Source organism: Maylandia zebra, unplaced genomic scaffold, assembly GCF_041146795.1.
Source record: "Maylandia zebra isolate NMK-2024a unplaced genomic scaffold, Mzebra_GT3a scaffold01, whole genome shotgun sequence".
Classification (NCBI taxonomy): Eukaryota; Metazoa; Chordata; class Actinopteri; order Cichliformes; family Cichlidae; genus Maylandia; species Maylandia zebra.
Window position 1 is genome coordinate 236,105 of NW_027490031.1, and position 25,728 is coordinate 261,832.

Here is a 25,728-nt window from a genome sequence, read left to right on the forward strand (position 1 = left end):
CCTCGTCTCCCTCCTCTTTCTTGGGTTTCTGCTGCCTGAGGTATTCACTGAGCACTCGGTCAGTTGGGGCCATCTTCCCAATGTATTCTTGGATGTTCGTTGTCTCATCCTGGACTGTGGTGCTGACACTCACCAGTCCCCGGCCCCCTTCCTTCCGCTTAGCGTACAGCCTCAGGGTGCTGGACTTGGGGTGAAACCCTCCATGCATGGTAAGGAGCTTTCTTGTCTTTATGTCAGTGGCTTCTATCTCCTCCTTTGGCCAGCCTATTATCCCAGCAGGGTACCTGATCACGGGCAGGGCGTACGTGTTGATGGCCCGGATCTTGTTCTTACCATTCAGCTGACTCCTCAGGACTTGCCTGACCCTCTGCAGGTACTTGGTGGTTGCAGCTTTTCTAGCGGCCTCTTCATGGTTCCCATTCGCCTGCGGGATCCCCAGGTACTTGTAACTGTCCTCTATGTCTGCAATGTTGCCTTCTGGTAGTTCAATCCCCTCAGTTCTGACTACCTTCCCTCTCTTTGTTACCATCCGACTACACTTCTCCAGTCCGAATGACATTCCAATGTCATTGCTGTATAGCCTGGTAGTGTGGATCAGTGAATCGATGTCTCGTTCACTCTTGGCATACAGCTTGATGTCATCCATGTACAGGAGGTGGCTGACAACTGCTCCGTTCCGTAGTCGGTATCCGTAGCCAGTCTTGTTAATGATCTCACTGAGGGGGTTTTATATATATATATATGTATGTATATATATATATATATATATATATATATACATATATATATATATATATATATATATATATATATATATATATATACGTATATATATATATGTATATGTATATATATATATATATATATATATCAATCAGAAAGGACACCCTCAGCGCGTGAATCACAACAAGGTGGATGTGAAATAAATGCCGCTGGGCTCCAGGTGCAGCTGGGTGGAGTGAAGTGCTCAGGGACCGCCTACAAAGTGCAACACCACAAAGACGTTGCTGCTCCAATCATGTACAGTGGCATTTCTCCCAGATGACTTTATACTGCAGGGCCATCTTGTCCATCATTCTGCCGTAATAAATACAAAGGTGATCTTTTTAAATTAGAATTATTAAATAACTTCTTCTCACAGTGAAAAATCTAAAAATTCCTCATGATCTGCTTTTATCAAACCATTTTTACTAATATGTACATTTACAGTGATGAACTTGACACACTTTGAGGAAGTAATTTAAAGTAGACGTCCATTAAAAACACAGTCACCAAACTTTATTGGTTTTTTTTGTTGGTGTTGCACTTTGTAGGCGGTCCCTGAGCTCTCCTCTCACTCTGAATCTCAGTCCAGGTCTGAGGACACTTTTAATGGAGATGAGCTCACACTCTGCTGTCGACCTTCATAATGAAGATGAGTGTGGACTTTTATTGGTGCTAATACCATGATGGTGTCAGGGCCACAGCACTCAGGTGTATGGAAGGGAGCGATAGACACCTGTAATATCTCACAGTAAAACCATTGAATGTGGGGTCTCAAAGGATCGATATTATCACATTTCTTTATTTCACTTTCACTTCATTTCTAAAGCACTTTTAAACAATATAACAGCTGACCAAAGTGCTGCACAAAAACAATCAAAAACTAATTTGATATTCTAACCAAAAAAATACACACACTTGCTGATAATACAAGTTCATGTTGGTTACTGAGTAAATAATGTTAAGACACTCAGTGAGGGGACAGCATGGACTGATGTGATATACTTTAATACTATGTGATAATGTCCTTTGTTTTTTCATGTTGTAACATTACTGTGAGAACGCTCCTCTTCCTCAGAGGATCCACCTGTGCTTCCTCTCCTCTCTCCTCCACCTGTTACAGTGAGGGAACGTCCTCCATGATGGAGGAGCTGCTGGAAAGTGCTGAGAGTTTCCTCCAGAGTGAGACCTCTGTCACAGTTCAGAGGATCTACGGCAGCAGAGACCTTCATGGACACTAAAAGTCTCAAACACACAACAACAACATCACACTGACTCCACTCTGACATCACTGATCAATAATCACAGAACACACAGATCAAACTGATTGATCAGCCATCAGAGGAGTCGGATCAATGGAGCTGCTTCTGTTCCTGATGTCCCCTGTTTGATCCTGGACCTGAACTCTCCCTGCAGAGGAGACACAAGACAGTCAGAGACACACACACACACACACGCACGCACACGCACACACACACACACACACACACACACACACACACACACACACACACACACACACTAACCTTTTAGAAACAACATTTTCCTTCTGAGAAGTTTACAACCAGACTTGACTTCACATCTGTATCTCCCATTGTCTCTCTCTGTGGGGTGTTTCAGGGTCAGACTGAGGTCTCCAGTTTTTAGAGGGTCTTCATTCATTGATGTTCGGTCCCTGTATTCCTCGTCCTTTTTGTCAGGCTGGTCAGATCTTTTTTCATACACGTGGACCTTCCTGCATTCAGGTTCACAGTATTCCCACTCTACTGTGGCATCTTCAGGCAGGTTTCCTGTGGTTTTGAAGGGCAGCTCGACAGACTCCGCCCCCTCCTTCACCTCCACCAGACAGTCTGAGAGGACAACAAACAACATTACCTTTATAGACAGAAGCAGCTGATTTTCAGAGTTGTAGATAAGGCTGAAGAACAGAAGCAGATCAGAGCAGAAGGAAACAGGACAGAGATCAAGTGAAAGCAGCTCTTTAAGCTTGTGGAGACCAGAGATGGGCAGTAATGTGTTACTTGTAACTTGTAATCGATTACTTTTTTCAAGTAACGAGTAAAGTAAGGGATTACTATTGCAAAAACGGTAATTAGATTACTGTTACTTTCCCGTAGGAACGCTGCGTTACTGTGTTACTAAAACTGGGGGTTTTTTTGCGAGAATGTCTCACGACAGTGACGTAAGCGAGTGCGACGTTTGTGACAACAGCTGTGTGCAGAGCAACAATGGATAATATATGGAGTGCGGGAGAGAGTATGCAGCGTGCAGCGTTTAAAGCGTGGAAGTACTGACCTTACTTTGAGTTTGATTCCATAAAAAGTGACAAAAACATTAGCGTCCGTTGTGCGTGGGAAGAAAACTTCTTTTTACAGCGAAAAAACCCCTAAACTTCCAAACAAGCACCGAGTGCGCAACGACGTAATGGGAAACTCACAGAGAAACTCGTGGATTCTTCAACTGACCGCGGCACACCTGCACCAGGGTAAACCTCCGCCTGCCCCACTCCTGCTTTACAGGTGAAAATAGAGCAACAGGACCGCTGAGTCTTTGACTTTATTTATTTTCTGCTGTGTTTTACTTGCATCTATTTGAAAGACTGAGTGTAAACACAAAAAATATTTTATTTTATGTGCTGGAATGTGCAGAAAATAGGTTTAAATGTTAAACTAATTTCTTCCAGTCAGAGAATGTTGCATATAATTTAATTTTTGCTTGATGCATAAAGTTAAAAGACTAAAACTAATGAAACAAGTTTTAAAAAGAGACTTTTCCTTTTGATTACATTTTTTATGATGGATTATGCAGAAAAAGTAGAATTGGGCTGAAAGATGTATCACTTTATCACCTATTCAGGTTGTAAATCGTGTTTTTAAAAAGTAACTAAGTAATTAATTACTTTTGAAAATAAGAACTGGTTCATCCCAAAGACAAAACTTCTAAACACAAACTTAACAATGTGGTGTACGCTGTACAGTGCAGCGAGGAATGCTCAGACCTCTACATTGGAGAGACCAAACAGCCACTTCACAAGCGCATGGCACAACACAGAAGAGCCACCTCCACAGGACAAGACTCAGCAGTCCATCTGCATCTAAAGGTCAAAGGTCACTCTTTCGAGGATGCCAATGTTCACATTCTGGACAGAGAGGACAGATGGTTTGAAAGAGGAGTGAAAGAAGCATCTATGTCCACTGTGAGTGACCATCTTTGAACAGAGGCGGTGGTTTACGACCCAGACGCCTTAACGCCCACTCGCACGTGTGCTCCCGACGCAGGGGAAACAAATTCTGTCGGGGAGACCTACCTACCTTGGCACGACAGCTGCTGTTCTAGTCTTTGGCTTGCAAGCATATTTTGCGATGCTTCAACCTCTGCATTGTGTTTGTGTGGAAGCCCCTTGAAAACAAAACAAAACAAAAAACCCTGTCCACTATGCTAGCAGTGTCCAAGCATTCTTTTTTTGTTGTTGTTCCTTTTTTTAGTCATAACGCGCCCCCCTGCAATGGCTTTGTACCAGTTTGCTACAGCTGAAGGGAGCTACATAGTTAGTGAACTAATTGCAGAGGCAGGAAAACCATTAACCGAGGGCAGTTTGTGAAGGATTGCATGTTTCATGTAAAGACGATCCTGTTCACCAAACATTGCTCTGTCAGCAACACTGTGGCAGAGATTAATCCATGATCAGGTAACATCTAGGAACGGTTACCAGACAAAGGCCAAAGACCTCGTTATCTTTGTGTTCATTTATGTCAACGTTAGTGATGGTAAATTTGATTCTTTTTACTGAATCGAGTTTTAATGAGTCACTCACCAAAGTGAATTGGTTTTTTTGAGTCATTTGATTCACTGAGTCAGTTCAAATTCAAATTCAAATTTTATTTGTCACACACACACAACCATACACAGTATGACATGGGGGTGAAATGCTTGTAGCTGTACAATGCCCGACCATTAAATGACAGAAGAAAAGTTTTACAATATTTACAATTTACTACAAAAATTTACAAATTAACTTAGGAATTTACAGTAAAGAATGTGCAAATAGCAGAAGAGATTATAAAGATAAGGATTATAAATTATAGGAATTATAGGATTATAGGAAATGTGTGGTGGTGCGTGTGGTGACGTGTGTGAGAGTTGACCAGAGAGTGCAAAAAATGTACATCTTCACTCAAACTTAATTTGTTTCTCTTTTCATGTACATCCTACTGCTAAGATGAATGATTCTAAAAGAAAACAACTATTTTATAGAGCAAAAAGGAGCAAAAACATTTCTAAAATTAAGCAATTTCCTATCAAAATTTCTTAATAAACATGTATTTTGTTAGTATTTTCCTTAAATGTGTCAAATATATATTTTCTCATCTAAATGTCCACTGAGCTGTGAGCCAGGGGGCGGTAATGCGCCTTAACATTGGTTGCCAACCAAGAAGAAGAAGAAGCTGTGAACCAGGAGGGAGGGGGTGAGTGGCTGTATCCCAATTCAGGGTCTGCAGCCTTAAAGTACGCAGCCTCAACGATCCTCAAGGGCCGCGTACTCAAAGACCGCTAAGGCCGGAAGTGCGAGGCTTGTGAAATGGGACGGTCTAGCCTCCGTTGCGCTGCCCAGGTTGCCTAGCAACCATGATACTAACAGCTGGAAACGTGTCATACAGCTTTGTTTGAAAGAAATGAAGGAGAAAATCTTTTGTTCATTTGTTTGTTTGTTGCTACATGAGCTTTGATCATTCTCTGTAAGATTAAGCTCAGCTATTGAACGGCGTATATTTTAAAGTAAAGGCTTTAAAACCAAGTTAGTACAAACGTCACTAATGTCACATAACTTTGCCGACATGTGGCCAACAGTAATGTTTTAATGTTCTTTGTTATTTAACATTTGCACATAAACAAGTGACATAATATTCAGTACTTAAAGTTTACTCTTCGGGCGCCCCTCATCCGCCGTTTTTTTTGGCAAAATTATCCACACCCACCGCTGCGCTATGCATTCTGGGATATGTTGGGCCACGAAGTCTACACCGCCACATCCTTAAAATTCAGGGAAATGAAGGACGCATTTGAGGGCCGCATTTCGAGCAGCCTTCGAATTGGGACAGCCTTCGTCGCATCGCGGTGACGTAATCGGCCTTAAAATGCGGCTTTTAAGGCTGCAGACCCTGAATTGGGATACAGCCAGTGAGTGAGTGAGTGATTCGTTCGCTCTATGATTCAGCACAGGAGGGAGGGGGTGAATAGCTCAAATGTGCTGTTAGCATGTTAGCAGAGCGATGCTACTGTGAACCGAGGAGCTATTGTCTTGATGTGAGCTTCTACTCAGGGCTTTTTCTTCCAGTTCAGAACAGAAATGCTTTTGTTAAGATACTGGATGTTGTGTTAAAATTGTGTCCACAATTTTAATTATAAGCTAGATACATTGCTGCTAACAGCAACAGAGATGAGTCAGTGAGTTAGTTGGACTTGTGAATCATGATTCATGAGTCAGTAAAGTGATTCTCGATATTTAACGATTCGTTCATGATTCGCGCATCACTAGTCAGCGTCTCCTTCCGTGTCGCGTCCTCCCTCATGGCCGTGTACCCCTCCGTGTTTCTTTGCGAGTCAGTTTCATAAGAATTTCCCAGTCTAGTTTTGTTTTGTATCGCCTTTTCCTCCGTTCAGAAAATAAAGCTGCATTTTGAGTTTAAGCTTCCTTTCGGTGAGTTTGCGTTTTGGTCCAATTCCAGCCTGCACATAATGTTCATGACACCCTGCTTTATATGATGAATGATATAAGCAGTACCAGCTAGCATTTTGGATGTTGTGTTTTTTTCATGTTGTGCGCATGAGATCCCAGCAAATTCCAAGAGTAAGTTGAGGCGTAAGATTGTCCAATTATTGTCCAATTTAAGAAAAATAGTACACTTTCACTTGAAGGCTTCTCTCTTGTTTTGTTGCTGAACACATTGCACCATGTTTAGCATGATTAGCATTCTGTGTATGGTCACCAGCGTGTTCATTTATTTAGCTTGTTTGACTTGTAGAAACCACTGTGGTTTCTTTTCTTTTGAGTTTTGATTAGTTGGCTGGCATCTGTCAGCTCACTTTTGTTTTTATTTATTTTCGGTTTTTAATCATTTTCTGAACTCTGATCTTTGAGCTGTATCTACAGCACTGACCTTTGACTCTCAGCTCCACCTTTTTCTTCAGCAGGATGTTTTTCTTGGTGTCGTAGACGATGCAGGTGTAGATACCCGTGTTTCCATCTGTGGGGTATTTCAGGGTCAGACTGAGGTCTCCAGTTTTCAGTGGGTCTTCATTCATTTTCGTTCTTTCTGTGTAGATCTTGTCCTGTTCTTCAGGCTGGTCAGAGCTCTTCTGATACACGTGGACCTTTGTGTTGTACATGTTTGTCCACTCAATGGTTGCTATGTCAAGCAGGGGAACTTTTGAAGAGGTTTTGAAAGGCAGCTGGACAAACTCCACCCCTGAATCCACCTCCACCTGGGGGACTGAGAGGACAACAAAGCACAGCATGAGCTGGACAGACATCAGCAGCAGCAGTGTGTACATTTTCTTTGACCGGATGAAGTGAAATATTTTTAGTGATGTTTGTTTGGAGTCTGAAATATGTCCCATTACTCTACTGTGTTGTGTTTATCTGTCCAATCAGCAGCAGAGCTGATGTGTCCAGAGTCAAACCTTTATTTGATATTAATGACGAAACAAGGCACTGGCTCAAAAACTGAATCACTACTCACAGCTTCATTCACTACACACATGGTTCAAAATGATAAACTATGTTTCAGTCACCTTTAATACATCGAGTTTTACGCCAACGTTTCAAAGCTCCACCTGAAGCACTGGGCCTACATCCACACGTACCCGGGTATTTTTGAAAACTGAGATTTTTCTATGCGTTTGCACTTTTCGTCCACACGTAAACTGCGTTTTCAGTCGCTGAAAACAGAGATTTCTAAAAACGCCTGCCAGAGTGGATATTTTCGAAAACTCAGTTTTTGCATTTATGTGTGGACTAGTGATGTGTCGGTCTCGAACGAAATGGCTCTTAGAGCCGGAGCTTTGACGTGATCGACGCGAGCTGGTATTGTGCCAAAAAGTGATTGTCTGCCAAAAACGGATTTCCAATGTTTCTGTGTATTAATATCTTTGCGTATGTTCGTAAATAGACTTCAGTGAACAGGGTTTACAAAGGGGTTATATATAAAATTAAAAAAATATTATTATTATTATTGTTATTGTACTTACATTATAACCAATCCGGTTCTTTATCCCCACTTAAAATATTTTTGCAGAACTATTGTAATATTTGCTGGTATTTCTGCTCTTGGCCAACTTACTCTTATGAAAGACATTTTTAATGTTAATGAGATTTTTTAACTGCATAAATAAAGGTTATACAGTGGGGCAAAAAAGTATTTAGTCAGCCACCGATTGTGCAAGTTCCCCCACCTAAAATGATGACAGAGGTCAGTAATTTGCACCAGAGGTACACTTCAACTGTGAGAGACAGAATGTGAAAAAGAAATCCATGAATCCACATGGTAGGATTTGTAAAGAATTTATTCGTAAATCAGGGTGGAAAATAAGTATTTGGTCAATAACAAAAATACAACTCAATACTTTGTAACATAACCTTTGTTGGCAATAACAGAGGTCAAACGTTTACTATAGGTCTTTACCAGGTTTGCACACACAGTAGCTGGTATTTTGGCTCATTCCTCCATGCAGATCTTCTCGAGAGCAGTGATGTTTTGGGGCTGTCGCCGAGCAACACGGACTTTCAACTCCCGCCACAGATTTTCTATGGGGTTGAGGTCTGGAGACTGGCTAGGCCACTCCAGGACTTTCAAATGCTTCTTACAGAGCCACTCCTTTGTTGCCCGGGCGGTGTGTTTTGGATCATTGTCATGTTGGAAGACCCAGCCTCGTTTCATCTTCAAAGTTCTCACTGATGGAAGGAGGTTTTGGCTCAAAATCTCACGATACATGGCCCCATTCATTCTGTCCTTAACACGGATCAGTCGTCCTGTCCCCTTGGCAGAAAAACAGCCCCATAGCATGATGTTTCCACCCCCATGCTTCACAGTAGGTATGGTGTTCTTGGGATGCAACTCAGTATTCTTCTTCCTCCAAACACGACGAGTTGAGTTTATACCAAAAAGTTCTACTTTGGTTTCATCTGACCACATGACATTCTCCCAATCCTCTGCTGTATCATCCATGTGCTCTCTGGCAAACTTCAGACGGGCCTGGACATGCACTGGCTTCAGCAGCGGAACACGTCTGGCACTGCGGGATTTGATTCCCTGCCGTTGTAGTGTGTTACTGATGGTGACCTTTGTTACTTTGGTCCCAGCTCTCTGCAGGTCATTCACCAGGTCCCCCCGTGTGGTTCTGGGATCTTTGCTCACCGTTCTCATGATCATTTTGACCCCACGGGATGAGATCTTGCGTGGAGCCCCAGATCGAGGGAGATTATCAGTGGTCTTGTATGTCTTCCATTTTCTGATGATTGCTCCCACAGTTGATTTTTTCACACCAAGCTGCTTGCCTATTGTAGATTCACTCTTCCCAGTCTGGTGCAGGTCTACAATACTTTTCCTGGTGTCCTTCGAAAGCTCTTTGGTCTTGGCCATGGCGGCGTTTGGAGTCTGACTGTTTGAGGCTGTGGACAGGTGTCTTTTATACAGATGATGAGTTCAAACAGGTGCCATTCATACAGGTAACGAGTGGGGGACAGAAAAGCTTCTTACAGAAGACGTTACAGGTCTGTGAGAGCCAGAGATTTTCCTTGTTTGAGGTGACCAAATACTTATTTTCCACCCTGATTTACGAATAAATTCTTTACAAATCCTACCATGTGAATTCATGGATTTTTTTTCACATTCTGTCTCTCACAGTTGAAGTGTACCTCTGGTGCAAATTACTGACCTCTGTCATCATTTTAAGTGGGGGAACTTGCACAATCGGTGGCTGACTAAATACTTTTTTGCCCCACTGTAAATAAAACCAAGTTTTTTTTACATTAGTAATTCCTTTTGTGCATAATTTTATATTATTGTTAATAATAAATTAATTAAAGCAACAAAACAACCTGAAGAGCCGGTTCGGAGCCGAAAGAGCCGGTTCTCTAAAAAGAGCCGGAAATAAAATAAATAAAAACGGAGAAAACGCAGTGTCAAAGGTGTGCGCCTATTTTGACGTCACACTGTGCGCCACATTATTTTTTCGGTGAAATGAATTTCTACAATACTGTTGCTGTTAATTGTACTCTCTGCAGTGTTTAAATGCTCACATATACACACACAGTTACTGTCCCTCCACACATACGACTCGGTTCTGCTTCTATTAGTGATGTTCAATACTCGAGAATCACTTTACTGACTCGTGAATCATGATTCACAAGCCCAACTGACTCACTGACTCATCCCTGTTGCTGTTAGCAAACTAATTCCATTAGTAGAAATATATCTAGGTTATAATTAAAATTGTGGGGGGGGGGGAAAAACAACAGCCAGTTTCGTAACAAAAGCATTTCTGCTCTGAACTGGAAGAAAAAACCCTGAGTAGAAGCTCACATCAAGAAAATAGCTCCCCGGTTCAGAGTAGCATCGCGCTGCTAACATGCTAACAACACATTTGAGCTACTCACCCCCTCGCTTCCTGTGCGGAATCGTAAGCATAAGCGAATCACTCAGGACTCGCTCACCCCCTCCCTCCTGTGCTGAATCAAAGAGCGAACGAATCACTCAGGACTCACTAACCCCCTCCCTCCTGTGCTGAATCAAAGAGCGGGCGAACGAATCACTCACTCACTCACCCCCTCCCTCCTGTGCTGAATCATAGAGCGAGCGAACGAATCACTCACTCACCCCCTCCCTCCTGGCTCACAGCTTCTTCTTCTTCTTGGTTGGCAACCAATGTTAAGGCGCATTACCGCCCCCTGGCTCACAGCGCAGTGGACATTTAGATGAGAAAATATATATTTGACACACTTAAGGAAAATACTAACAAAATAAATGTTTATTAAGCAATTTTGATAGGAAATTGCTTAATTTTAGAAATGTTTTTGCTCTTTTTTTCTCTATAAAATCCAGAGACAAAGAGGAGTTGAAAAGGGTGCAGAGAGAGCTGAGGGGACTGATAAGGAATGGGAAGGAGAGCTACAGGCAGAAGATGGAGAACCAGCTTCAACAAAACAACGTTGGTGAAGTCTGGAGAGGCCTCAGAACCATCTCGGGCCACAAACAGCAGAACTCTCTGCCTGGGAGGGATGTGAGATGGGCAAATGAACTGAATCATTTCTTCAACAGATTTGACTCAGCCATGAGGCAGTCTGCAACATCGGCTGCAGACTCACCCACCCCCACTGCTGCTGTTCCACCTCAGACACTTCACACCTCCTCTATTCACCCTGCTCACTCCCCCCCACCCCCAACAACAGCATCCAATACACACTCAACACAAGGCTCCAGCCTGTCTCTCTCAACCACCCAGGTTAGGAGGGAACTGAAGAGGATTAATGGTAAGAAGGCAGCGGGTCCAGATGGCATCAGCTCGAGGGTCGTCAGGTCCTGCGCGGACCAACTGTGTGGGGTGATGGAGCACCTCTTCAACCTGAGCCTGAGGTTGGGAAGAGTCCCACAGCTCTGGAAAACCTCCTGTGTTGTACCAGTGCCAAAGACTTCACGCCCCAAGGACCTCAACAGCTACAGGCCGGTGGCTCTGACATCCCACCTGATGAAGACCCTGGAGCGGTTGGTCCTGGCTCAGCTTCGGCGCCTAATAAGCTCATCACTGGACCCACTTCAGTTTGCCTACCAGCCTGGCATTGGAGCGGATGATGCCGTCATTCACCTCCTACATCGTTCCCTCGCTCACCTGGAGACCGCTGGAAGCACTGTGAGAATCATGTTCTTTGATTTCTCCAGTGCCTTCAACACCATTCTTCCCTCGGTTCTAAAGGACAAGCTGGTGAACTCTGGAGTGGACCATCACCTCACTACCTGGATCCTGGACTACCTCACCGACCGACCACAGTATGTGAGGACTCAGGGCTGTGTGTCGGACAGGGTCGTCTGCAGTACGGGGGCCCCACAGGGAACGGTTCTGGCTCCGTTCCTCTTCACCATCTACACTGCAGACTTCTCCCACAATTCCACCCAGTGCTTCCTGCAGAAGTTCTCTGATGACTCTGCAATAGTCGGCCTCATCACTGATGGGGACGACAAGGAGTACAGAGGTCTGACCCAAGACTTTGTGGACTGGTGCCAGCTGAACTACCTCCAGATCAACGCCAGTAAAACCAAGGAACTGGTGGTAGACTTCCGCAGGCACAAGCATTCTCCACTGCAACCACTGAACATCCAAGGTATGGACATTGAGGCTGTGGACAGCTACAGGTACCTTGGTGTTCATCTGAACAATAGACTGGACAGGACTCATAACTCAGACGCCCTCTACAGGAAAGGGCAGAGCAGGCTGTACCTGCTGCGGAGACTCAGGTCGTTTGGAGTGGAGGGCCCACTCCTGAAGAAATTCTATGACTCTGTTGTGGCTTCTGCTATCTTTTATGGCGTGGTCTGCTGGGGCGGCAGCATCTCTGCTGGGGACAGGAAGAGACTGAACAGGGTGATCCGAAGGGCCAGCTCTGTTCTAGGATGCCCTCTGGACCCAGTGGAGGTGGTGAGTGACAGGAGAACGGCGGCTAAGCTGTCATCCCTGATGGACAACATCTCCCACCCCATGCAGCAGACTGTGACAGCACTGAGCAGCTCCTTCAGTGGGAGACTGCGGCACCCACGGTGTGGGACGGAGAGATTTCGCAGGTCTTTCCTCCCCACTGCTGTCAGACTCCATAATAAAGACTTTAACTGATCAAACACACACATCCATACATATGCAATAATACTAAGTGCAATAATCCTTTCTGTCATCGTTGTATTTTTACTCAGTTGTATATAGTATTTGTATTTGTATTCTATTTTTATCTTATTGTATATTTATTTTATTCTACTGTATATAGTATATTATTTTATTCTATTCTGTACAGTTGTGTACTGTATTTATTCTTATTGTATTCTAATTTTTGCCTCATAACTTTTGCACTGTCCACTTCCTGCTGTGACAAAACAAATTTCCCACGTGTGGGACTAATAAAGGTTATCTTATCTTATCTTATCTTATCTTAAAATAGTTTGTTTGTTTTTTAAGCATTCATCTTAGCAGTGGGATTTACATGAAAAGGGAAACAAATTAAGTTTGAGTGAAAATGTAAAATTTTTGCACTCTCTGGTCAACTGACTCAGTGAATCAAATGACTCAAAAAAACCGATTCACTTTGGTGAGTGACTCATTAACACTCGATTCAGTAAAAAGAATCAAATTTACCATCACTAGCTTCTATGCCCCAGCTTTGTTTACTTTTTCCCAACGAGGCTTCTAGACTTCTGATTGGCCAACATTTCTACACGGTTAGGAATATATTGCCCCCTGCTGCTTTGGCATGTTCCTAGCAGCGTTTTCCTTCATTTCTGCGTTTACGCGTTTTTTTTAAAACGAAAACAGAAAATCTCCATTTTCAAAAATACGTGTGGACGTAGCGTGAAGCTCTTCAAACACAATCAGTGATTTCAATTGAAGCAAACTCCGCCCACAGTTTCACAACAATAAATAAAGTGTAGTTCAAAGCCTCGGTGTTAGAGGTAACATCACTATTTGGTGTCTTTAAAAAAAGAAAATCAGGATGTTCACTGCAGGAAATTCTGATTCCAGAGGGACGTCATTCTCTGTCAGCCTTCATCATCAGGATGGAAAGTGAAAGTTATCAGAAAGTTAGACACATCATTGGATCTACCTGAAAGAGCTGAGGCATACCGTGTCTTACATGAAAATGTGAAATGAAATAATATTTACCATTTAACTTTATTTTATCTGAAATATACAGAATGATCACATCTTTTCATCCTTTCATCTTCTTCAGCTTATTTGGGGGGAGGTCGTGGGGGCAGCAGCCTAAGCAGAGAAGCCCAGACCACCCTCACCCTGGCCACCTCCTCCAGCCTGGGAACAACTTGTTTCATAATTTGAGAGCTTCACTCAACTCTCTCTTCACCACTATGGAGAGGTACTGATCAAATATGGTAAATAACCTACAAGAATGTTGTTGTCTGAAAATCCAAACGATTTAACAAACTGACTAAGACATCAGTTTATTCCACCTTTTTGTTTCCTTTATTGGAAATGTTCGGTTTTATGCGTTTTGTTTTTTTTCTTAATCTTGTTGTTCTGAAGACGATGTTACAAACTGAAAGTGTCTGTTAGCTGCAGAGCTCTGAAACTTCACACAGCTTTGGATGATAACATGGAGAAAGGATGTGGAGATGTTCACACTTCTGCTAGAAATCATCTTCTAGTTATTGTGAAAAGGACTGTATAAGGACCAGTCTGTTTACCATTTACTGACTTCTGATCTTTGACGTGTATCTACAGCACTAACCTTTGACAGTCAGCTTCACGTGTTTCTTCATCAGGATGTTTCCCTCCCTGCTGTAGATGGTGCAGGTGTAGGTGTTTGTGATTGTCGGGTATTTCAGGGTCAGACTGAAGTCTCCAAGCATCAGCAGATTTTTCCTCATCTTGGTTCTGGCTTTAAAATCTGGGTGCTGGTATTCAGGTTTGTCAGAGCCGTTCTCATACACGTGGACCTTTCCATTTTTATCCGTCCACTCCACTTTACCATCTTCAGGCAGACGAACTGTGGTTTTACAGGGCAGCAGGACAGACTCCATCCCTGAATCTACCTCCACCTTGTAACCTTTGAGGACAACAAAGCACAGCATGATGACATCAGCTGGCAGCAGCTGTGATGGTCACATGACCTCCCTGTCCCTCCTTGTCTTCTAGTCTCAGTCAGATTGTGTCTCAGTTTGTTCCTGATGTGTTCCTGACTCGTTCTTTGGTAACTAGTCTGCAGCGTCCTGTAAAGTGCTGCAGACATGTTGGATGAAGAAGCACAGACAGCCTGAGCCTCCACAGTTGGCCATGTCTCACACACATCAGCACAAAAACCATGAAGATCTCATGTGTCTGAACATCTGAAGCTCTCCACCACATGACTGAGCACAACTCAAGGAGGAACATTTACTGAAGCTGCTGCAACATTTACTGTCAGCACATGTTTCCATGTCAGCTGCTGTTTACCACCACAGAAGAAGAACAGCTTGTCCACATGCAGCCTCTGAGTCAGATCAATGCAGTGAAGCACACACACTGTTTAGTAAAGTCATGTTGTGGAGCTGTTTCACTGATCAATGACTGAGTCTGAAGGAGGTTTTCTGACTTCTGGAACAAACCTGGAAGTTTCTCTTCAGCTCTCTGTATCAGCTGTTTGTAACTCTCAACTCTTTCAGCTTCTGGAACAAGTTTGTGTGAGCCGCAGTCAAGGAGCCACCAGAGGACACCTGCTGACCATCGGCATTATGGGTAGTGTAGTAGGAGACACTCACCTGACATGAAATAGTGACGTAAATAAGATATGAGACCTCCAGAAATCCCAAGAAGAACCAGGAGGCCCAAGAGAACCAGGAGAACTGTGGCCCAGGATGGAAATGGTTCTATGGAGAAACAGAAACTATAACGACATGAACACTGAACTCTGACCTAAATCTACAACACTGACCTCTGACCTGTATTTACATCTCTGACCTTTGACCTGCAGCACTACTTTCTGTCTCAGGATGTCTTTGTCCCTGTAGATGGTGCAGATGTATCCTCCACTGTCTCTCTCTGTGGGGTATTTCAGGGTCAGGCTGAGGTCTCCAGTTCTCAGCAGGTCTTTGTTCATCTTCGTGCGGCCACAGTAAATGTCGTCCTGGTTCTTAAGGTGGTCGCTTCTGTTTGAATACACATGGACCACTCGGTCAGAGCGAGTCCACTCCACTCTGGAACCCTCAGGCAGCTCAGGTTTTGTTTTGCAGGGCAGGATGATGAAGTCTGACGTTTTCCACATTGTCACCTCCTCTTGGTCGTCTATGAGGACAAGAAACACATTATCAACCACAAAGACAGTGCAGTATAATACTGGTGGTAACTGGAGCATGATGGAGCAAGTACTGCTTCTAACTTTTCAACAGACTCTCTCCACTCTATAAGTATATTCCCATCTACAGGGAGTGCAGAATTATTAGGCAAATGAGTATTTTGTCCACATCATCCTCTTCATGCATGTTGTCTTACTCCAAGCTGTATAGGCTTGAAAGCCTACTACCAATTAAGCATATTAGGTGATGTGCATCTCTGTAATGAGAAGGGGTGTGGTCTAATGACATCAACACCCTATATCAGGTGTGCATAATTATTAGGCGACGTCCTTTCCTTTGGCAAAATGGGTCAAAATGTACTACAGCCTGTACATACTTATAGTTATAGAATATTCACAACATACTTCATACCGTGTACATTATAACATACCATAATAGACCCATTTCTGTAATATACTCACATATCTATATTATTGCTAATATATATTGTAATATATCTATATCACTAAAGCACTTCTGGATGGATGCAAACTGCATTTCATTGCCCTGTACCTGTGCATGTGCAATGACAATAAAGTTGAATTCTATTCTATTCTAATTCTATTCTATTCTAAAAGAAGGACTTGACAGGCTCAGAAAAGTCAAAAATAGTGAGATATCTTGCAGAGGGATGCAGCAGTCTCAAAATTGCAAAGCTTCTGAAGCGTGATCATCGAACAATCAAGCGTTTCATTCAAAATAGTCAACAGGGTCGCAAGAAGCGTGTGGAAAAACCAAGGCGCAAAATAACTGCCCATGAACTGAGAAAAGTCAAGCGTGCAGCTGCCAAGATGCCACTTGCCACCAGTTTGGCCATATTTCAGAGCTGCAACATCACTGGAGTGCCCAAAAGCACAAGGTGTGCAATACTCAGAGACATGGCCAAGGTAAGAAAGGCTGAAAGACGACCACCACTGAACAAGACACACAAGCTGAAACGTCAAGACTGGGCCAAGAAATATCTCAAGACTGATTTTTCTAAGGTTTTATGGACTGATGAAATGAGAGTGAGTCTTGATGGGCCAGATGGATGGGCCCGTGGCTGGATTGGTAAAGGGCAGAGAGCTCCAGTCCGACTCAGACGCCAGCAAGGTGGAGGTGGAGTACTGGTTTGGGCTGGTATCATCAAAGATGAGCTTGTGGGGCCTTTTCGGGTTGAGGATGGAGTCAAGCTCAACTCCCAGTCCTACTGCCAGTTTCTGGAAGACACCTTCTTCAAGCAGTGGTACAGGAAGAAGTCTGCATCCTTCAAGAAAAACATGATTTTCATGCAGGACAATGCTCCATCACACGCGTCCAAGTACTCCACAGCGTGGCTGGCAAGAAAGGGTATAAAAGAAGAAAAACTAATGACATGGCCTCCTTGTTCACCTGATCTGAACCCCATTGAGAACCTGTGGTCCATCATCAAATGTGAGATTTACAAGGAGGGAAAACAGTACACCTCTCTGAACAGTGTCTGGGAGGCTGTGGTTGCTGCTGCACGCAATGTTGATGGTGAACAGATCAAAACACTGACAGAATCCATGGATGGCAGGCTTTTGAGTGTCCTTGCAAAGAAAGGTGGCTATATTGGTCGCTGATTTGTTTTTGTTTTGTTTTTGAATGTCAGAAATGTATATTTGTGAATGTGGAGATGTTATATTGGTTTCACTGGTAAAAATAAATAATTGAAATGGGTATATATTTGTTTTTGTTAAGTTGCCTAATAATTATGCACAGTAATAGTCACCTGCACACACAGATATCCCCCTAAAATAGCTAAAACTAAAAACAAACTAAAAACTACTTCCAAAAACATTCAGCTTTGATATTAATGAGTTTTTTGGGTTCATTGAGAACATGGTTGTTGTTCAATAATAACATTATTCCTCAGAAATACAACTTGCCTAATAATTCTGCACTCCCTGTATATCCTTAATTACCTTAGTTACCCAAACAGACAGTACATCCTTTCAACTCTCCCAACTACAGTGGGATGCAAAAGTTTGGGCAACCTTGTTAATAGTCATTAGTTTCCTGTATAAATCGCTGGTTGTTACAATAAAAAAATGTCAGTTAAATGTATCATATAGGAGACACACACAGTGAGTCTGACAGCCTCGTCTGTCAGTCTCCATCTACCATGTACCCTCACTCATGAATGACACCCCAAGATGCTTAAACTCGACCACCTTGGAGGTCCTTGAATCAGAGTGGGTTCCTTAGAACTGAAGAAGCTCCTCGGATGAGAGGTGAAACGTCTTCAAGCAACTTAAAGAAGTCCAGACGCTTTTCTTTCCAAGCTCCTTAGACCAGAGTGGGAACTTTGAACTCTTTTCTGGATGCCCATGCGGGTCCATGAGGACCATTGCATCAGACTTGGAGGAGCTGATTCTCATTTTTGCTGCTTCACGGCTGTGATTTACTCCAGTGCGAGCTGACATGGACATATCCAAAGGCAATGGATCCCAACCTGGGAATTCTTTTCACATTGGGACTAACTGGATGAAACTTTTAAGTGACCCAGCTATTTCTAGCATTAAAAACACCGTTTTCTCACCATTACCTACAATTTCAAATCCCCATTCAAATTCTTTTCTCAAGCCTATTGAACTTCAGGTTTTACTGTGTATACGTTCTGGTTTTGTTGCTGACCTTTGACCTGCAGCTGTATATCTGTCACTTTCAGTTCATCTCCTCCATCACTGATGGAGCAGGTGTATGCTCCACTGTCAGTTTTTGTTGGTTTTCTCAGAGTGAGGCTAAAGTCTCCAGTGTCCAGAGCATCAGGTCTCATCGACGTGCGCCCGCTGTAACGCTGGTTTTGTCCTCCAAGATCATCTTTTCCTTCACGCTGTAGGTGGAGAGATTTGGGATGAAGATCACTGCAAGTCCACATCACTGCAGGGTGCTCAGGTATAAAACCTGAGAACTGACAGGACAGCAGGACAGATCTCTCACCCTCATACACCTCCACCACCACAGCCAGGGCATGCTGGGAAACTGAGCAAACATAGAAGCAAAAACACAAATTAACTGCATGCTGCAGTTTTGTCTCATAGTCCATTTTTACCTACAGGATTTTGTAGTCAGCCAATCACAAAAAAGCTAAATATAATCAAAGACATTGAACACAGCTTAATCACTTGCAAACTGTAGATGTTCATTTATTGAGCTTTTCCAGCCATAGTTGAAAAAGTTAAAGTCTTGCACCTTTTTACTTGATCCCATCTCCAACAACTGTTCTAATTTGTATTTTGTTGTTCGCAAAAATTAATTATTTTTGTTTTATTTAGAAAATATTATGAACAGTTCTCTACAGTCTGGCATTTTCCCATTTCTCTTAAATGTCCTGTAATCACACCACTACTCGAGAAATATAGCTATAGACACATTTATAATCTTTCACTCCAAAGCAAAATATTTTAAAATATTGTTTATGTAGCACTTGGTAAAGTGTAAAGCTAAAATATGTCCAAAATATTGCATAAATCTGTTGGTATTTGTGTTATTCAACTATGTTTGGATTTCTGGCTGCTACGTGTTTTTCACCAGTAGGGGGCAGTCACGGAAAAAGAAAAACTATGTTCGAAAAAAAAGAAGAAGAGTGTATTCTTGGGCTCTGTATGTGAAAGCCACGGTTCTGAAGTACCCAAATAAACTCGGTTCTGCTGTTTACACCAAGTTGTCCTGGAGTGGTGTAACATTTATAAACAACAGAATACCTTTAATCTCACAGTCTCTATGATGAGTAGCAGTATGGGTTCAGAACCAATCACAGCACAGAAACAACTCTTACTAACGTCATCAATTCAATTCAATTTTATATAGCACCAAATCACAACAACAGTCGCCTCAAGGCGCTTTATATTGTAAGGTAGACCCTACAATGATACATACAAAGAAAAAAAACAACAATCATATGACCCCCTATGAGCAAACACTTTGGTGACAGTGGGAAGGAAAAACTCCCTTTTAACAGGAAGAAACCTCCGGCAGAATCAGGCTCAGGGAGGGGCGGGGCCATCTGCTGCGACCGGTTGGGGTGACAGAAGGAAAACATCATACGGCTGCACTGGTGATTTGGATGTAAAGGAATGTGTGTTGGACGCACCTGAAATGTGTGTGGAAAAGGGGCAGTGTTGGGCAGGTTACTTTGAAAAAGTAATTAATTATAGTTATTAGTTACTTCTTCAAAAAAGTAACTGAGTTACCAACTGATTTACAAGAAAGTAATTAATTAGTAGGAAAAGTAACTATTGCATTACTGTAAAAAAAAAATTTTAATCAGCGTATAATTGGCCATTTTTGACTAGTTTTGATTTGACCTCTATATTTCACCTTTGAAAACTATTTCCTTTGCCTTGTTTGGTATCATCCTTTTCAGCACAACCTCACGTGTCTGAATTTACAGTCATGTTTTCATTTTGACATACTGTATTAACACAACTAAAATCAGACAAAAAACAAACTCAGATTAGAAAAAGTTATATTTTTTACTGTAACAAACACAAACATGTTTCTTGAATCATAATTTATAACTTTAAATGGAAATATAAATTGTACATTTTAAAATCCCATACACAAGTTTATTCAAGGTATTCACATCCATTTACCTTTTACCCGTTTTTAAATGACCATTTCAAACTATTTATATAAAAATCAGGTGTTCTGCATTCAATAAGATGCCACACAAATTATTTGTGCCACTCCAAAACATAATTTCTGTCCACCATAAAGGAGAACATCACAGCCTGATACCTGCAGGTCTGACAGCAGAGCTCTTTCACTCCTCCTGTTTTCTACCTGGAGACACCGTTTATACTGTAATCTGCCTTTGATGGCATTATGGCAGCACCTGTAACATTCAGTAGTCGCCTCATTATTCTGACACACAAAACAAAACTATCCACTACACTACACACTAACTACACACTCCAAACACGCTACATATCACAAATCGAAACCTATGGTTTTTCTTATTTTCTTCAATCAGTGATGAATAGTATGATGTTCTGGCTTTGCGGAGGGCTTTCTTATTAAGCAGCAAACTATTTCTCCAGGCTAAATGATGATCCTCTAAATCTGTGACACGCCATTTCCTCTCCAGATTATGAGTCATCTGCTTTAGGCTACGTGTTTGAGAATTATACCACGGAGTCAGGTACTTCTGATTTGAGGCCTTAGTTTTCACAGGAGCTACAGTATCCAGAGTCCCACGTATTGAGGAGGTGAAATTATTAACAAGATAATCGACCTCTGTTGGAATAGCGTTCAGATAGCTGCTCTGCTCTATATTGGTACAGGGCATTGAAGATGATAACAGTGGGTGGATTATATTCTTAATCTTAGTTACAGAGCTTTCAGAAAGACATCTACTGTGATGAAGTCTGGGTGGGTGGGTTTTTATGTCTTCCAGCTAGGGCTGGACAGGGTTACGCATCAGGCTTTCAAATGAATTAAAACTCTGTGTTGGTCTTTGGTTAATTAATAAGCTGAAGTGGAAAATTAAATTTCCCTCAATGTCACCTGCTCTGGCACCTGGAAGACACTTGACTATGGTTGCTAGCCAGTTGCGATGCTGCTAGCAATTCGGCTATGAGCTAAGCTAAGCTAGCAAAACCCTAAAGACAGTGAGTGAATACTGTGAAAATAATTACCAGGTAAATCAACATAGAGTGTGCTTTGGATGAAGCACATGAAGATGACACCATAAAATAAGAAGTTGTCGAAAAGCTTTTAATTAAATTGGCTACACGGGGAAGCTACTCAAGAACACCACTGTGGGTTGTAACAGGAAGTGATACTCTAACACAGAAAGAGTGAACACCAAGTGCCTGACAATCAACAGTGACTCAGACACAGTTTCAGTTTTAGGTTCTGCTTTAGCTGGTACAATGACCTCTAACCTCTAAAGGTTGGTAGAAACAAGAAAGAAACTGTGTGTTTTTAAAAGCACAGCAGGCATCCATCTCAGTTACTATAAAAACATTCACGTGAACCAGTCGAATGTGAAAGAAGAAGAAATTTCAATGGCGTTAAACTTTGTCCAGAAGATGCAAATTATGCTGCCTTTCTAGACTATGGAGAAAAGTGTTAGGTGCAAAAAATGAAATCTTTTTTGGCAGCCACTCTTCACGTGTACTATAGGTGGCTGCTTCCTGTCATTCTGCATTTCTGCATTTGGAATATATGTACACTGTGCTAACTGTGTTGAACTTTGCAGAACATGCAAATGCTCCCTGAGCAGCACCTTTGTGCTTTGCTTATGGCAGCAGGAAATTGTTTTTGTGTGGTGGAAGCAGTAGAAAACAATGGACTTCAATATTTAAGACAAAAAAAAAAAAAAAAAAGACGAAGAAAGAAATGGGAAAAGAGTAGAAAGAAATGCAAGCACTGTTCATCTCATAGTTATATTTATACTGGTTCAATTATATTTTTTCGACAGTGGTTCCTATAACAGCTTTCTTATCGCATTCTGTTAAATGCAGAAATAGGGATTTTTTTTACTGTTGTAAATACTCTTCCTAAAAATACAGTTTTTTAAGAAATTATTATTAGTAGTAGTAGTATAGTTATCACTAATAATAGTAATATATATATATAATAATATATTTTCCATATGGGTCTGTTTACGAACTAATAAGGTGTGCTGATGATATACTGGATATTTCAAAACACTTAAGAAGTGAACAGAGACAAGACAGAAATACTGTTTGTTGGTCCAAAAGTCAGCATAATGAAATGTGCTATATGAATAAACTTTTCATAGCTAGTGCACTGCAGATGAAGGCGCAGGCGGCACTAAAGGAAAATTGAAACTGCTGGCTAAGGATAAACATTATCTATGGCTTTAGAGATAAATGGAAAACTTAGTGGGGAATTGAACAGTAAACCTAGAGCATCTGTATCACTAGTAAGACTGCACTAATTCCCTGATCCAATGTTGTGACTGACAAACAACTACCAACATAATATCAATCAGTGGCTCCTCCCTGTCTGACCCTGGGCCACCTTACTGGGAAAACAAGTAAAAGTCATTTTAGCAGTGAGTCTGCACCACACTACATGCTGTCACTTCTCTTCTTTTTTAAAGAAGAAGAAACTGCACTTCAACACATTAAAGAGAGAGAGATGAAAGAAAAGCTGATGATGAGAGCAGAGAGAGGAAGGTGTACTTACCGTGCAGGAGGATCACAAACACCACAAACATCTTCATGTTCCTGTCAAACTCAGAGACTCTTTAAAAGCCCTTCAGGACATCAGCTCACAGCAGCTTCACTTTCCTCTGCTGATCATCTACTGACACTCTCACACTGCTTCAGACGGCACATGAGGCTGACTGCTACAGTACCCACCGTGACCATGTCACTGCTGATCCACAGAGTTAAATCAAAGCCTGTGAGGAAATGTGAGCAGACGGGTCAATAAGGTGTGTCTGTGTCACAGATCATTTACAGCCCGACTCGACCAAACTTCAGCAAAGCAGCAATAAAATGTGAACTTTGCTAAGAAACAAAACAAACTCCTTAATGTGTAAATTTGGTTCCTGAGTGAAGTTAAAGTTTCAGGTCGGTGTTACAGTCTGTATGTAGAGAATAATACAGACATACTGCCTGATTCTATGTTAAAGATCAGTGTTTATACGAGTATCCTGGTGACCTTTATGACATGTTAGATACTCATGTGATGACTGAACTTTGACCTTCACACAGAAACTCAAACTCTGATAAACTGAACCTGCAGCCGAGCAGGTCAGGACTTCCTGTAAGATCTTAGTTTTTACTCTCTGATGGTTTAACTTCAGCTTTTCAGCACATTTATTTAAAATCACAGTCAAAGCCAATAAAACACTTTAAACCAGCTGCAGGTTTGATGTGTTTCATTCATTTAGTGTCATTAAATAAGTGAACAGCCTCACCCTGAGTAAACATGTCTTTAATTCCAGATCAGTTAATGTGATGCTGTTAATGTAACACTTTGAATCAAAGCTAAAAGTCACATGTTGGTCGTGCAGCTCCACACAGGATCTAAATAAAGGCTTTACTGAAGCACCGATGCCTCGTTTTACACGTAAAGCTTCTCAAAGACAAACAAAGAAGAAGAGGCAGTCACTGAATGTGACACAGACACATGAAGAAGTCAGACAGGTGGAGTAAAGCTGAGCTCTGATCCTGGCACAGGGTAAAATCAATGATTAACTTCTACAGTTCAGGACAGAAGGACTCTGGGCTTTGTTTCAAAAACTGTTAACGACAGAGACGTTTTACAGGCTCAGAATGGACTTCAGTCTTTTCTGGGTGTGACAGAAAGATGCTGCTCGAACAGCCCACATGCTAACACAGATTTATTGTAAATTAATTGTGTCTGTAAATAAACTGTAAATCAGGAGAGAATAACAACTCTCCTTCATTTGTGTAAATAAAATTTCATTTTTTCTGCAATATTCAGATTTATCATATTTCCAATGCTGCGATTTTACTGTGTTTGCTCAGACCCAGCAGACTGAAGGATCAATGTATTTTTGAATAGATCAAAAAGTGCCCAACAGCGCCCCCATGTGGTCACTCATGACCCTGTATTTATTTGGAACTTTCCCACGCTCACAGAGCAGCAGCTTCCACATCCACACTCATTATGGTCACTGGTCTCTGTGTTCCCTCCCTATTGCCTCCCTACATGTCTCGTATTAAGCTCATGCATTCCTGTTGTATTTCCTGGTTTACTTTGATAGAACCCTGTCCTGTGTGTTGTCATGTTTTGCTTCCTTGTCTCGTCAGCTCTGATTTCTGCCAGCTGTGTTTCCCTCCTGTCTTCCATTCTTTGATTGCTCCTGTGTGTATTTAAGCCCTATGTTTTCTTTTGATTGTTACTTCTCCATCTGCGTCATTAATGTATAATTTTTTGCATGTTGGGCTCCATGTCATTGCTGCTTGCAGGCCCTGTGTTCTGTCTGCGTTTTAGAATTGTTTAGTTAGTCATTCCAGTTTAGGTTTTTTAGTGTAGCTGATGTTATGTTTATCTCTTGTTTGTATTTAGATTTGCCCCTCTGTAAGTAAAGTTAAATCATAACAAATCCTTCATCTGCGCTTGCATTTGGTATCGTCTCTCCACACGACTGCCGTCGCAGCTGTGACATTGATGAAACATTTTCATGATCCCCAGTTAGGGCTGCTCGATTATGGCAAAAATGATAATCACGATTATTTTCACTGAAATTGAGATCACGATTATTTGACGATATTTATTTAACCCTTTAAGACCTACTATAGAACCAAGTCCACCAGAGCTTATATTATTTTTTTACATGCTGTAGTGCCATTTGTGGGAGCATTTCAAGTTGCTATACATCAATACAACTGTTATAGCCCATATTTTAATAATATGTATGCATTAAGTCCATAGTAATTACATAAATTGCAAAAAAGTGCAATAAACTACAAAAAAAATTGAAAATCGCTTTTGTTTTGTTTACATATATTTCTACTTGGAGAAATTTAAGAGGCTTATCCCTCAAAACTTTAAATACAATAAAGTTGCAAAAAATAGTTTACAACAACAGGAAATTTATTTTGAGTGTCTTCATAGTTTTATTTTGGAGATACAGCAATTTTTATATACTGCAGGAAAAACAAAAAACAATCCTATGATGCAAATTTGCAAAGAAAACAGCAGGTGCATCATTTTACTGTGGGAAGTGTTACGAACAGCTGATCGGATCGGCAAAGCGTGTTTCTGGAATATTATGTTTTTGTTCCTGCAAGCGCTTTTTATGCAATTTTTGCAAAGCTATATGTGGAACGAAACCGTGACCGAGGACAAGCTGATGGCATCAGATGTAAGTACAACTCCTCCGGTTTCATATGCAAAACAAATTATTGCGCTAGCTTACACGGTTCAG

General features: G+C 41.7%; 1 protein-coding gene across 1 annotated transcript; it reads right to left on the bottom strand.

The window, feature by feature from the left end:
* Window positions 1-954: 954 nt before the first annotated feature.
* LOC106674925 (uncharacterized) lies at window positions 955-23,271 on the bottom strand. Its single transcript, XM_076880921.1, has 8 exons — window positions 23,010-23,271; window positions 18,483-18,830; window positions 15,472-15,795; window positions 15,273-15,380; window positions 14,264-14,581; window positions 6,921-7,253; window positions 2,289-2,612; window positions 955-2,172 (listed from the first exon to the last, which is right to left on the bottom strand). The coding sequence occupies exons 1-8, from the start codon at window positions 23,044-23,046 to the stop codon at window positions 2,081-2,083; spliced, it is 1,884 nt and encodes a 627-aa protein (XP_076737036.1). The 5' UTR covers window positions 23,047-23,271; the 3' UTR covers window positions 955-2,080.
* Window positions 23,272-25,728: the final 2,457 nt, after the last annotated feature.